Genomic DNA, 12263 nt, shown 5'->3' with positions numbered 1-12263 from the left:
TGCAATGCTCTTTCATATAGATTATTTTTCTCAGCTGGGATTCTGTGACATCTAAGTAATACTGACTCAATGGCTCAATATTCTGAAGAAGGTTCCTGAGTAGGGTATTGACTGTATAGGGCTGGGTTTTGAAAAGGAACTCCATTACATTGCACACAGTTTAAAGCACAGTCATACTGAAGGGAGGCCAAAAGGGGTTAAATTAGGGTGGGTGTTTCCCTTTTTCTTTTGAGCTGCAGGGTGAAGGGCAAGTACTTAGTAATGTAGCTGGGGATCAGCAAGGTGATTGTAGTAGATCACGAGAGAGTTTTGGCTTAACTTCACTGAATGAAAAGCCTAAATGCACCCTGTTAATACCCAAGTAGACAGTGATATTTTCTAAGGCAAATTGTGTTGTCTGCTTTCTTTTTGAAATCACCAATGCACTTAGCATTTAAATTTAACGAAAGACTTCCTGAGAAAGTCGAGTGACGAATTTTTCTCTCATTTGAAGTAGTCTCTTGTATTCCTTTAAATAAACCCAAAATTACATGAACTGCTTGCTAAAGAAACTGTAGCTACGATGTGGGAAGGATCCTACTGTGGCGCTAAGTCTCAGTCGTTTGCATATGCATAAAGATAACCTTAAACTCGAGTTTGATATTTCACATGGCGTCTCAAAGACAAGCTGCCTTTTTATTCAAAGGACCACGGGGTTTCCGAGTGGGTGGGCGTGTACTTAAGAGCAGGAGCCGTTGGTTTTGATCCCTGTAGAGTTGACACAGGCAATGGCGACTCGCGGCCACACCGGGGCAGCCTCTCCCCGGCTGGGGGCCAGCCAGGCGGATCACTCCCGGGAGCTGACAACGTAGCCAAGTCGACTTGCTGGGGCTGCCAAGAATTTAAAGAGATCTAGAAACGTCCATCTTTCCCCCCTTTTAACAATTAAAGCAAGCTCAAAGCTCTGGGTAAAAAAAGCCTACGGAGAGGAAAAAACACAAGGTGTTTCTGTTGTTTGCAAATATCTTCACCACTCCCAAAGGGCCAGGGCGCGCTCCCGGAGTCGGGGGAAGCCGGGCGTGCAGAGGGTCAGCGGGCAGCCGGACCCGCCCGGGCGCGCCCCTGCGGACCGCCCGCGGCCTGCTGACCCCAGCGCACCCCGCCGCTGCCCCAGGTGGGCGTGGGGCAGAACTCCACCGCCCCCGCGGCCCGCCCCCCAGCCCGGCCTGTGATTGGCTTGGGGGGCGCGTGTGCCCGCCCCGAAGAGCAGGGAGGGTCTCCTCCGGGCGCCGGGTGGGCGGAGGCGGAGGAGGGGGCGGGGAGAGCGGGGGCCGGGACTGAGGGTGAGGGGCGAGCGAGCCCGGACTCTGGGACCGCAGAGCGAGCGGCCCGCCGGCGGCGGGAGGACCGGGAGGGCCGCGCGCGGGGAGGAAGCGAGGCGGGCGCGGGCCGCGGGGAGGAGAAGCAGGCGGGCTCCGCGTCGCCGCCGCGGCGCTCGGGGAGAGGCGCCGGGGTTGCCGCCGCCGCTCGGCGCGCTCTCGGGAGCCGCCAGCCCGCACGTCCCGCAGCCTTCCGGGAGGAAGCGGCAGCGGCCCGGGCGCGCGCTCGGCGCTCTCACCTGCCGGCTCTCGTCCGCTTCCCCGGCGGGGCGCGCGCGGGACTGCGTGTGGGACCGAGCGGCCGCGGAGGCAGAGGAAAGACGCAGTCCAGCCGCCCGGGAGCTCCTCGGACCCCACGCGGGGCGCCGGCTCCATGGCGACGGGGCTAGGGGAGCCGGTCTACGGACTTTCGGAAGACGAGGTGAGCGAAGCCCCCTTCCTACCCGGGACTCCCCGGGGAGTTGGTGCCTCGCGCGGGCACTGCAGGGATCGGGCCACCCCGAGGTGCGCGGACCCTCCCAAACGCCGGAGCGCCCCGGAGCAGGGTTCCGGGAAGGGTGGCAGTTAGCATTCCCCTTCAGCCTAGCGCTTTGTTTGTAAATAAAGAGGCGCGAAGCCCTTGGAACCCGGGCTGTCTGTCCACCGCTGCCCGCTTTGGGGTGGCCCGGGGGCGCGTGCGCCCTTCTGCCCCGCAGGTCCCTTTCCTCTGCGAACCGCGGCTCCCTGGGCTGTTGGGCAACTTTCTGCTCCTCGCCTCTGCAGCGGGAGTCCATGCTGTATGTCACGTCTGGGTCGCGGCGGGAGATTCGCGCCGCGCACGGGTGCGGTTGCTGTGGGGGAGCTTGCTGACCGTCTCCCCGTGGAACTTTATAAGGATCTTGTCAGCGGGCGCTCCGAAGCTGGAGCGTGTCGATCCTGGGAGCGAGGTGGCTCTGAAAGCGGCTGTGACTGTCCTTGTCATGCAAAGTCTGCAGCAAGGATTGCATTTTGGAGCCTTTTTTTTTTTTTCCCTGTGGGTGGTCGTGGTCAAGGAAGGTGGCAGGTGCTGTTGGAAACTTGAAAGAATCTTGCGGCCATGCCATTTAACACCCTCCCACCCTTTTCCTCCCGACAATTCAAATCCCGGCAACCCCTGGGTGGGTGGAGAGAGAAAAGCTCCATTGATCCCTTTTATTAATAAAGCAATGAAATAAGCCACGCCCCCAAACGGTCGGTTCCACTGGAAAGGGCTTTGTTTTTACCCTCACTCACTCTCGTTTCCCACTCCTCCTTTTTGAAACAATCCTGCTAAATCACTGCTCAGCCTTCTTTCGGCCAGCCATTCTCTGTTCTTATTGGTGTGTTGCTATACCAAAAAGGAGGGGTGGGTGGGAGGCCTGTCGCTGGCGCGGCGTGACAGGCAGGCTGGATGGAGCAGGTAGGAGTGGTTTGCCATCTGGCGGGGTGCGCGCCCAGGTCTGGCTCCCCTTTCCAGAGGTGAATTTACAACCCGTGAAGCATTACTCAGCAGGGAGGTATTTCCTATCCTGGTTGTGCAGTTCATGAAAAGTTGATGCCTGGATATTCAGGCTTTCTTCATTTATCTTTCTAACCCCTCCTCCCTTTTTTTCCTTCCCTGAGGTTCCCTTTCTCTGGTGATGGGGGGTGGGGTTTAAAGAGAGGCTATTATCTGAGACAGCTCACGTTATGGCTTCGCTCTTGGCTGCTTTCCTGTCCTGGCGTGGGGTCCGTGTGTGTGTGTGTGTGTGTGTGTGTGTGTGTGTGTGTGTATGTGTGTGTGTGTGTGTGTGTTATGTAAACGTATAATAAAATAGATATCTTGGGGTGGGGAGGTATTCAATATGACTTTTTCTTGAGGGTGCTAAGCAAGGCTGGCTATAGTATTTATCAGAGAACGAATACAATGCAAATGGTGTGACTTGTGTTTTTGATTCTTTTGCCATCCTTTGCTTGACAAATTTCCCTTTTTGTGTAGTTACCTGGAGATGGGCAAAAAGTAGCATTCTCTTTTTCTCCACTTTTTTGGGCGCGTTCTCTTCCATCCTCCACTTCTCCATTTAATTAGTAGCAGTAAACGGCAAGCAGTGAGCTTTCGGAGGTGCAGAGATACCGGCTTCCCTAAACAAAGCGCTGCTTAGGTTGAGGTGTGGAGGGAATGAAGATAGCTGCATTTCATCCTGCATTCTTTTAAAATTTTTAAATAATGTGATTACTTTGAAAAGTTCCCGGGCATAAATATTTTAAGAATATTTTGAGAAATGCACCTGGATAAAGGAATCACGTTTATGTCACTATGCTTTGTTTACATTAACAGCCAGTATGAGGATCCACCTAGAGTGCATGTTGCCACTTTTGTCTAAATGAGTCAGTGCTGATCTTAGCTGGTGTGGAGTGTGCAAATGAGGGAAGCATATAAACAATCGGAGTGTGTGCGGGATTGTATATGGTGGGGCTCAATCCTGCATGTTGCTAGGAGAATAATTGAAGTCCTATTGGGAATACCAAGAGGTGATGGACACCTTTTATTATTGCCACGTTCCTGGTACTATTTAGTTCCACACATTAATATTACCACAAGATAAGCCTTATCTGTCTTCCTTTTTCAACAACTTCTACCAGTTTTTTTTTTTTTAAAGCCATTACTATTTTGATGACTTCACATTTCTATGATGTTTGCTTTTTTACAGGTTTCATTCTGTCAGGTTGCCCTTTAGAGAGTCAAGGAATGCCTTGGTAGAATATTAACAACAGATTGTTGAATTTGCATAGCTTGTTTTGTCTCCCTGGATTAGGGAAGAAAGTTTATGTAAGAGAATAAATGGAAGATTTTTAACAGCCTCTTAAAGTAGAATGCCTGATGAAACTAACAGAAAGGTAGGTTTTCCAAGATGTGTTAAATATGGGTGCACTCAGTGTATGAATGGAATGTGTTGCAAAACATCACATATGAGGATGTTTTGGTTGCTAGAGTCTCCTTACAAATCTCTTAGCAAACTCAGTACCCATATCAAGCATATTTCTTATCAGTAAGCTTGTCTTTGTTTTTGAGATTGATAGAAAGATGTATGCATGTGTATATATTTGGAGTGCACTTGGTACACAGTATTGTCTCATCTTATAAAGACTGTTGGGTTCTTAGGGCTGTTGATGGTGGGATATGGTGTTAATCTAAGACACAGTGGGATGCCAAAGCTGAGGACATTGTTCCTTGGGCCATCAGCCTAGATCTATCTCCTTTGTAGGATGAAAAGAATTAAGGACGTGAGGTTTACTTGTGTGAATATATATGCTGTTTAATTTTTGTGCGTTTTCAGTCAGGGCTTCTTTATTGAGTTGTAGTTCATTTTACTCTGATTTAAATCAGGTCAAGTTAGGGAACCAAATTTGAAGTCACTATCAGATGAATTTTGATGTTGGAGGGATTAGCTATTGAACAAAACTATTTATTCATGGCCAAGGATCAGATTTGGTTTGGAATCAGAACAGTTTGGACTAGTTTCTGCTTCTGGCTTGGATCCTTTGTCTTTTTCTTTTTTGTATTGATTTATTTTTGGCTGTTTACTTTGGCACATTTTGGCATAGTGTGCTCATGAATACTACTGTTAACTTTCTGAAATTGTTAATTACATTTCAGAAAGGTATCTTTTTATTGAAAGAATTATCCTACTAGATGAAATATTGGGGTTTAAATGGCAGCCTGATAACATATGGCATATGAAATATTTCGGTGGTCAGAACGAAGAAAATGGCATACAAATGAAGGCCAGCCTGATACCCTTTTTTCTTGTTCCATACAGTTGAGGATAGACAGTTGGCTATTGTTTCAAATGGCACCTATGTATCCAGTACCACGCTAAGCCTTATGCATATGCTAATTCACTTAATCTTTATTAAAAGCTCTGTGAGCTGTGCTGTGATCTACACATGAGGAAATGTAGCTCAGAATCCAAGTGAACTGCCTAAGGACAAATGAATAAGTAATAGGGCCACATTTGTTGATTTACAAAGCCCTAGTTTTAACATGCTAAGTAATCTTTTTTTTTCTTGCAGGCATCTTGAAAATCCTTTGAGGTTAGAGGCCAGATTATTCACCATAATGTAAAATGGAGATTTAGTATCTTGAGTTGCAAACTGATGGTCCTGGGCCAGTTTTGACCAGGAGTCCTGCTTAGTGTGGTCCCCATAGTACCTTATACCTGGGAAATTACATGAAATGGTGAACAGTGTAGCTCCTTAAGGATGTATTTTCACCTGGCAATCATTAGTGGCTTTGCCTTCTAGGCCCTTGAGATGTGACAGTTGTGCTAGTGGTCACAGTCTCCACTGCTTTGTGGTGTTTTTTTGATACAGAAAAGGTATAACTCCTGAGCTGTTAAATGTCAGTTGTGCTGACTTGTGATATCACAACATCAAAGTCTCCAACCAAAGGTGGAAGTTAGGAGAGTTCTATTGGAAATAAGGAGAAGAAGGTTTTCCGAAGGGGTCCCAAATGGGTTGGTCACTGAGGCCCTTTGTCAAGGATAATTTGTATAGCAAAATCAAAATGTGGGTTCAACTGTTGGCCAAACTACAATCAACCTATAGAATTACAGGTATTGCTTGCTGCTTAACCAATATTGACCCAGTAGGGGAAACAAGTAACAAGGGTAAGCAAAAGTAACAAGGGGAGACAAGTAACAAGGGAAAAAGCAAAAGGCATTTTTGGGAAGGGGTAGGTCCAGATGCGCTGGGCATCTGACGGCTATCTGGAATACTGGACCAGGTGGTGCTAATTATAGTATACATTCAACTTGCTTATTTTTTTGTGCTGACCTCCTTGAGGGCTCAGTCTGTCTCTGACTGTATAGTAATGTCTGTCTAACTTTTCTGTGTATATTTCTTCCTCTGAAAGAGATATCCCTAACTGGATAGTGAAGAATGGGCGAAGTTTCAATCTAACTGCCTCGGGTGGGAGAAGGGATGTTGTAGAGGAGACGCAAGTCAGAGATCTTCAACAGAGAGATAATCTAAGGGTCCTAGGATAGAAGTCTGTTGGGGTTTAGCAGTTATGAACTTCTTTCATCTAGTGGATGAGGTCTTTCTAGTGGACCCTGGTAAAAGGAGTCTGGGACATTTATTGTTGGTTCCATCTCATAATCACTAGGAGTTTGACGGCTTCTAGGTTGGGAATAAACAAATTCTACCAAGAGATTAAGCATGTATGACCGAAGCATGAGTACTAAAATGGAAAGACAGATTGGATCAAGAAGCCATGTCCAAACACCGTGTAAGAGATTTTAACCATCTGCGTTCATGACCTCTCTGCTCATGGAGGTTATCTACAGGCCAATATTTTTATTTTAAGATTTTTTTTAACCTGATGTGAATCATTTATCCAAGGACAATGTTTCATTTAGTAGTGCACAGGTCTGCCTAGTTTTAACCATAAAAAAAAAAAATCTAAGAGCTCTGTGGTTTTGAAGGACATTTTAGTTGAGGAATTTATCCTTTTGGTTATACTTTTCTGCTGAGTGTTTAAGGCAAAGTTAAAATGAGACCTATGGTAAATCAAAATTAACCTCTCAATATGTGTATTAAGATCAGTTAAAGCTTGCCAAGGATTACTTTGGGAACCATGTACAGAGCCTCTCAGCTCCTCTGTTACTTGCCAGCTGCCGAGGTAGGTCATGGTCTTGCTTGAGCATGTGTCTTCCCATGGAAGCATGCAGGATGTTTCTCTGGTGAGCTTCTTTAGCACAATGTACACTGACTGATTTCTGCCTTTTTGGGGGTTGGTCCAGCAGTCTCCCTGCTTAGGAGGTTGGGTGACTCACCAGAATTGTAAGTTCCTGTAGAAAGTTTCCCTCATGTCCTGGTCCTTTTTGATCTTGGAGTGTCGGGTCAGGGCGAAAATATCAGCTGTCCTCTTAGCCCATTTATGTTTTTTAGCTTTGTTCTCCAAGCCTCAGTTTTGAATGCACAGGAGATTAGTTAGTTATACCAGTATTGCAGTGAGAGCAGTATGTTTATTCTTATCTGGATATCAGGCACCTTGAAATATATAGTATGACCCGAGAACTGTTCTTTACCAACCATGGTTGGATTTGGAGTTGAATTCCCATAGAATATGAACAGATACTAATTATAGAGTTCTACAGGGGAAATTTGAAATCAAGGACAACATAGCATTTTAGCACCACAATCATGATGACGTTATTTAGAACCATTAGTATCTCTGAAATATTTAAATTTCCATTGTAATATAAAATAACTTTTTAGCTGACAACCTTTTTCTAATTACAAGACATTAAGTGACATAAAGAATCTTTTACCTAAATTCGTTATCCTTTAATAATTGCCATTTAAGTAAAATGTACTTGTTTATGGATATAGTTTATGGATTATTAAGGTCTGACCTTGAATTTTTTAGTGACATTGCCATGACTACATAGTGTTTAGGTACCTCTAACTGTGCAACATAATTGCATAACAAGTATATTAGTATAAATTTTGAAAAAGTATTCACATCATGTGCTGGCTGTTTCATGTTGGATGGGCATGTACGTTCTATCATAGAAAGCTAGAACACAGGTAAAGGAAAGTCAAGTGTTTAAATGTGAGGAAGTTTAGCACCATAAACAAGTTTGGCTGGAAGTCACCAGGATGATAAGGTATTTTTTCATGTGGCATCTTTGAGAGCCTGTATACTTGAGAAGAACAAATACATTTACTCTTATCATGAAGTGCTATCATAGCTATATAGAAATCTTTGTATGTATTCAGTTTTTACTCCTAATACAAAGTTTAGACTCCTTTAACGAGTTTTATAGTGTGTAACTGTACTGAGAAGAATTAGGGACATCTTCAGTGCTCTTATAAATTTAAGAAGCAGTGTTAGAGACTGCAAATAGACTTATTACCAAATTCTACAAGTGTATCTCATTTATACAACAGCAAAATACTTGTTTAATAAAAGCCAACAGATGTAGGTCAAATTTTAAATGAGAGGACCAGGTTTAAATTGACACCAAATTTTGATCATTTTACGTGTCAAAGGTTTTATGTATAGTGTATAAAAGAGTACCTGTTACTTATTTGTATTACATATTCTCAACTCTTTAAACATAAGGTTAAAGGTCAGACTCACAGAATATCACACACACACGCACAAATATACACATACACACTCACACATTGGTTCAAGAACTCAATTGTATCTACAATTCTAGTTACAAACTGAATTGGACAAGTTCAGGTTTCCCTGGAAGGTCATATTAAATCTAACTGTTGAATTTGATTTGGCTGTCATCAACCCCATTTGTGATCAGAATCATGGAAAGAATCAAATTCATGAATGGAGGTATCACTCTATTCCATATATAATTTATGTTGTAAATAAGATAGTTTATTTAACCAATCATAAACTGATTGGTGAAAATGTTTAAACATTTAAATATTTTTTAACTCTTAAAGCTCATTTTTCAGTAATCAAAAGCCTAATGATGATAAACACAAGGAACTATTTTAGTACAATAGAGAACCTTTATTTTTAAATCTAGTTTTTCAAATTTAACCAAGAGGACCTTAATATATTTTTACATAGAAAAATACATTTTTAGAAATAGAAAACTTAGCTTTTAATTATAGTCAATTTAAATACATTACAATGATTCATTTAATACTGTCTTGTGTTTGGCTGGGACATCATAAAACTAGGAAAAAAAACAGAGAACTCCCTTCAGTGTTAATTATGCTAATAATTACTTTAGATAATTCATCATAACAGTTAACACTTCTTCAAGCACTATACAGTGGTATCTTGGTTCATGAACTTAATTCTGTCCATAATTTTGGCCATAAACCAAATTGGAAAAGAACTGAATCAAATTTGATGGTTAGGGTCAATGCTAATCTTATAGAGGAAATTTGATTCAGTTCCATTCAATTTGGTTTGTGACCAGAATCATGGAGTGAATTAAGTTCGTGAACGGAGCACTATATGTGTGTTTGTATCGTCTTTGACCAAGAAAGATTGTTCAGTTTTAGTTTGACAGCCTCTACACAGACAATGATAGACATGTGTTTATAAAACTATTTTTTCTGATATCTTGATTATCTAACAAAAGATATCTTTACTCTTACCAACTGCTTTACATTAATCTACTATTAAGCTATGTGATCCACAAGCATTTGAGTTAATATCTTGAAGGTCTGTTTATCTGTAATCTAATTTAAGTAGAACTTTTGGAGAATAATGTATACCTGAAAGTTAACATACATATTAACAAATCATATATAATCTTTATGTTACCAAATTTTAAGATTTTTATCAGTTCTTGAGCCTATCCTGAAAACCATTATAACTAGTTTTACATGGAAAGCTCAAAAGAGAATCATATTTTAAAAAAGGAATTGTTGAGCTCAAAAATATGTTTGTAAAGCAAATGCAGGTGCTTTAGCCAGTTATTAATACAGATTAAATAGACAGATGGACAAACATAAGACACTCAAAACAATTTCTTGTAAATTAGAATGCACTTTTAGATGTATTGACAACCCTTTTACAATTTTTAGGTTTGTAACTATAGATTAGTTAGAACTTTTCCTGTAGGTCATAAATTAGTAGAGATCCTGTAATAAGTTAAGACCAACAAGAATCAGAAAGGTGAAGGCAGAGAGACAGAAGAGAGAGAGGGGAGAGAGAGAGAGAGAGAGAGAGAGAGAGAGAGAGAGAGAGAGAGAACGCTTTTGCGTTAGGAAAGCATGGACTGTTTTTAAAAAGGCTGGTAGTTTAGCCTATTGGAGCAGCTGTACAGCCTTCTGGGTACCCTCTGTTTTTTTGGTAACCACAGTTGTTTTCCAGAAAGGTAGCTGCTAATTGGAGAGTGGAGATAGCTCCCTTGGTGTCACCCAGGAGTCCAGTTTCTCCACTGTGGGATGTAAATTTCTCCTGCCAGTCCTGCTGACCCTGCTCGGATACTATGTAGGCAAATACTCTTATATGAGGGTTGTACAATTTATAAAGGAATGGCTGTCTTCCACGACCTTACATATAGATAAGTACTCATATTCTAGAGATTCAAGGCCTCCAGTTGGAATGGAAAAAGAGATTTTTAGGATTGCAAATAGAAACATATTATCATTTGCTGATACTGATAACAACCATCCCACTAACAGAGGTGAACTGCCAAAAGCTGTCTAGTAGCTTCACATGTGGAGAACCTGAACAGCAAACCAATTAGAAGTTCAGAAAACCATCCCAAAGAGCTGTCAGAAATTAGAGACCAAGCTATTTCACTTGTTAAACAAGCTAAGAAAGGAATACAAGGCCCTGCTTGCAAAAATAAGTGTCCCATAAATGAAAACCAAGTCTAAAGGCATCATGCTGTCAATTGAAGCCTATCATTTTGATGAGGCTCAGGCAACCCACAGACAATGGATGACAATTCTTGATTACCTAAACTGTCACAGTCCAGAATCCAGGTAAAATATTTAGAGGTGCATGAATCAAAAGGAGACTTTCACTTCTTTCCATGTATCTTGTTGGAACTTCCAAAATGATGCAGAAGAAGTATAACTCTTCCCATGTGTTAAATGTCAAATATGCTCAGTTCATAACCTCATACCATCAAGGAATGGAGTCACTAATGAAAGGAGGAAGTTAAAGAGTTTTATTGGAACTCAGGGGAAGAAGAATAGCACCTGGATTTTCAGGAGGGTTCTCGAATAGGTGGCCACAGAGGCCCTTTGTCAGGGATAATTTATGTAGCAAAATCACAATGTGGGTTCAAATGTGGGTCAAACTGCAGTCAACCTATGGAATTCCAGATACTGCTGCTTAGCTAATATTGATCCAGTAAGGAAACGAGTAGCAAGGGTATTTGGAAAAAGCAAAAGGCATTTTTGGGAATGGATGGGTCCAGATGTTCTGGTCACTTGCCTGGGCATCTGATGGCTATCTGGGCTTACTGGACCATGTGTTCTAATTACAGTGACTGTCCAGTTGCTCTTTGTCCCTTAGGGAGTCCTGCAGGCCTGGCCATTGCATCTGCATCTTGTGCCTCCTGCCACAATCTTGTTTTATTTTTTGAGGATCCAATCCCTCTCTCACTGTGTATTAATTTTCATTTAACTTAACTGTCTGTAATATTAGCACTTTCTTCACTGATGTATAATGTCCTAGGTTAAACTTTGTTATAAATGCCACATTTCTTTCACTTTAAGGTGCTGACAATTTGCTAGGGATGGTGGCTCTCCCTGGAGTCCCAGCTGCTGGGCAGTGGCGAGGCAGGAGGACTGCTTGCACCTAGGACAGGTAACATAGTGAGACCCTGGTTCAAAGGAAGAGAAACAGGAAAGATGCTGACAACTTTAAGATGCAGCACTTTTTAATGTACCATTAAGAAAAGAAAACAAAAATCACTTCCATAGTATGATCTACTGCCAATTTTACGAAGCATCTTTACTTCAGAGATGTTAAAATGTGAAAACAAGGATATTTTAACATTGATAAATTATAGCAGTTAGAAATGTGGACAAAACCAAGTCATCAGTTTCAACATCCCCATTCATTCAGCACTCTTTAGGGTGTGAGGGCTGTTTGCTGAGGCTTGAACCCAGGGCCTCACACATATGATCCGCCACTGAGCTCTACCTCTCTCCCCAGTTCAGCACTTTAAAGTCACCTTTAAAATCTGATTTCTGCCTTTTTCTGAGAAAAGGGCTAAAGGACATGCTCTTAAATGAATACTAGCAGAGAAGAAATCAGGAGCCTAGACAATATGTCATCTAAATAGCCACCTGTAAGGGGTTGAGAATAGTTATTGCCAGGCACAGTGGCACATCCCTGAAACTACCTACTCAGGAGGCTGAGGCGGGAGGATTGCAAGTTTGAGGCCAGCCTGGACAACGTGATGAGGCGCTGTC

At 42.7% G+C, this 12263-nt stretch overlaps 1 protein-coding gene across 3 annotated transcripts in view; it reads left to right on the top strand.

Moving 5' to 3' along the window:
• The first annotated feature begins 1645 nt into the window (after positions 1-1645).
• Positions 1646-12263, top strand: part of Nedd4l (NEDD4 like E3 ubiquitin protein ligase) — a 335786-nt gene continuing 325168 nt past the window's right edge. For all 3 annotated transcript variants that reach the window (XM_005005527.3, XM_003474136.4, XM_013157143.2), the window contains exon 1: positions 1646-1779. In XM_005005527.3, coding sequence (XP_005005584.2) covers positions 1732-1779 — 48 coding nt within the window. In that variant the 5' untranslated portion in view covers positions 1646-1731. The remainder of the gene's footprint in view (positions 1780-12263) is intronic.

Source organism: Cavia porcellus, unplaced genomic scaffold (assembly GCF_034190915.1).
Source record: "Cavia porcellus strain 051 isolate PalLab524CR breed Dunkin Hartley unplaced genomic scaffold, mCavPor4.1 scaffold_20, whole genome shotgun sequence".
Lineage (NCBI taxonomy): Eukaryota > Metazoa > Chordata > Mammalia > Rodentia > Caviidae > Cavia > Cavia porcellus.
Note: the sequence above shows the minus strand (reverse complement) of the source record. Positions and strands in the feature narration are given on the sequence as shown.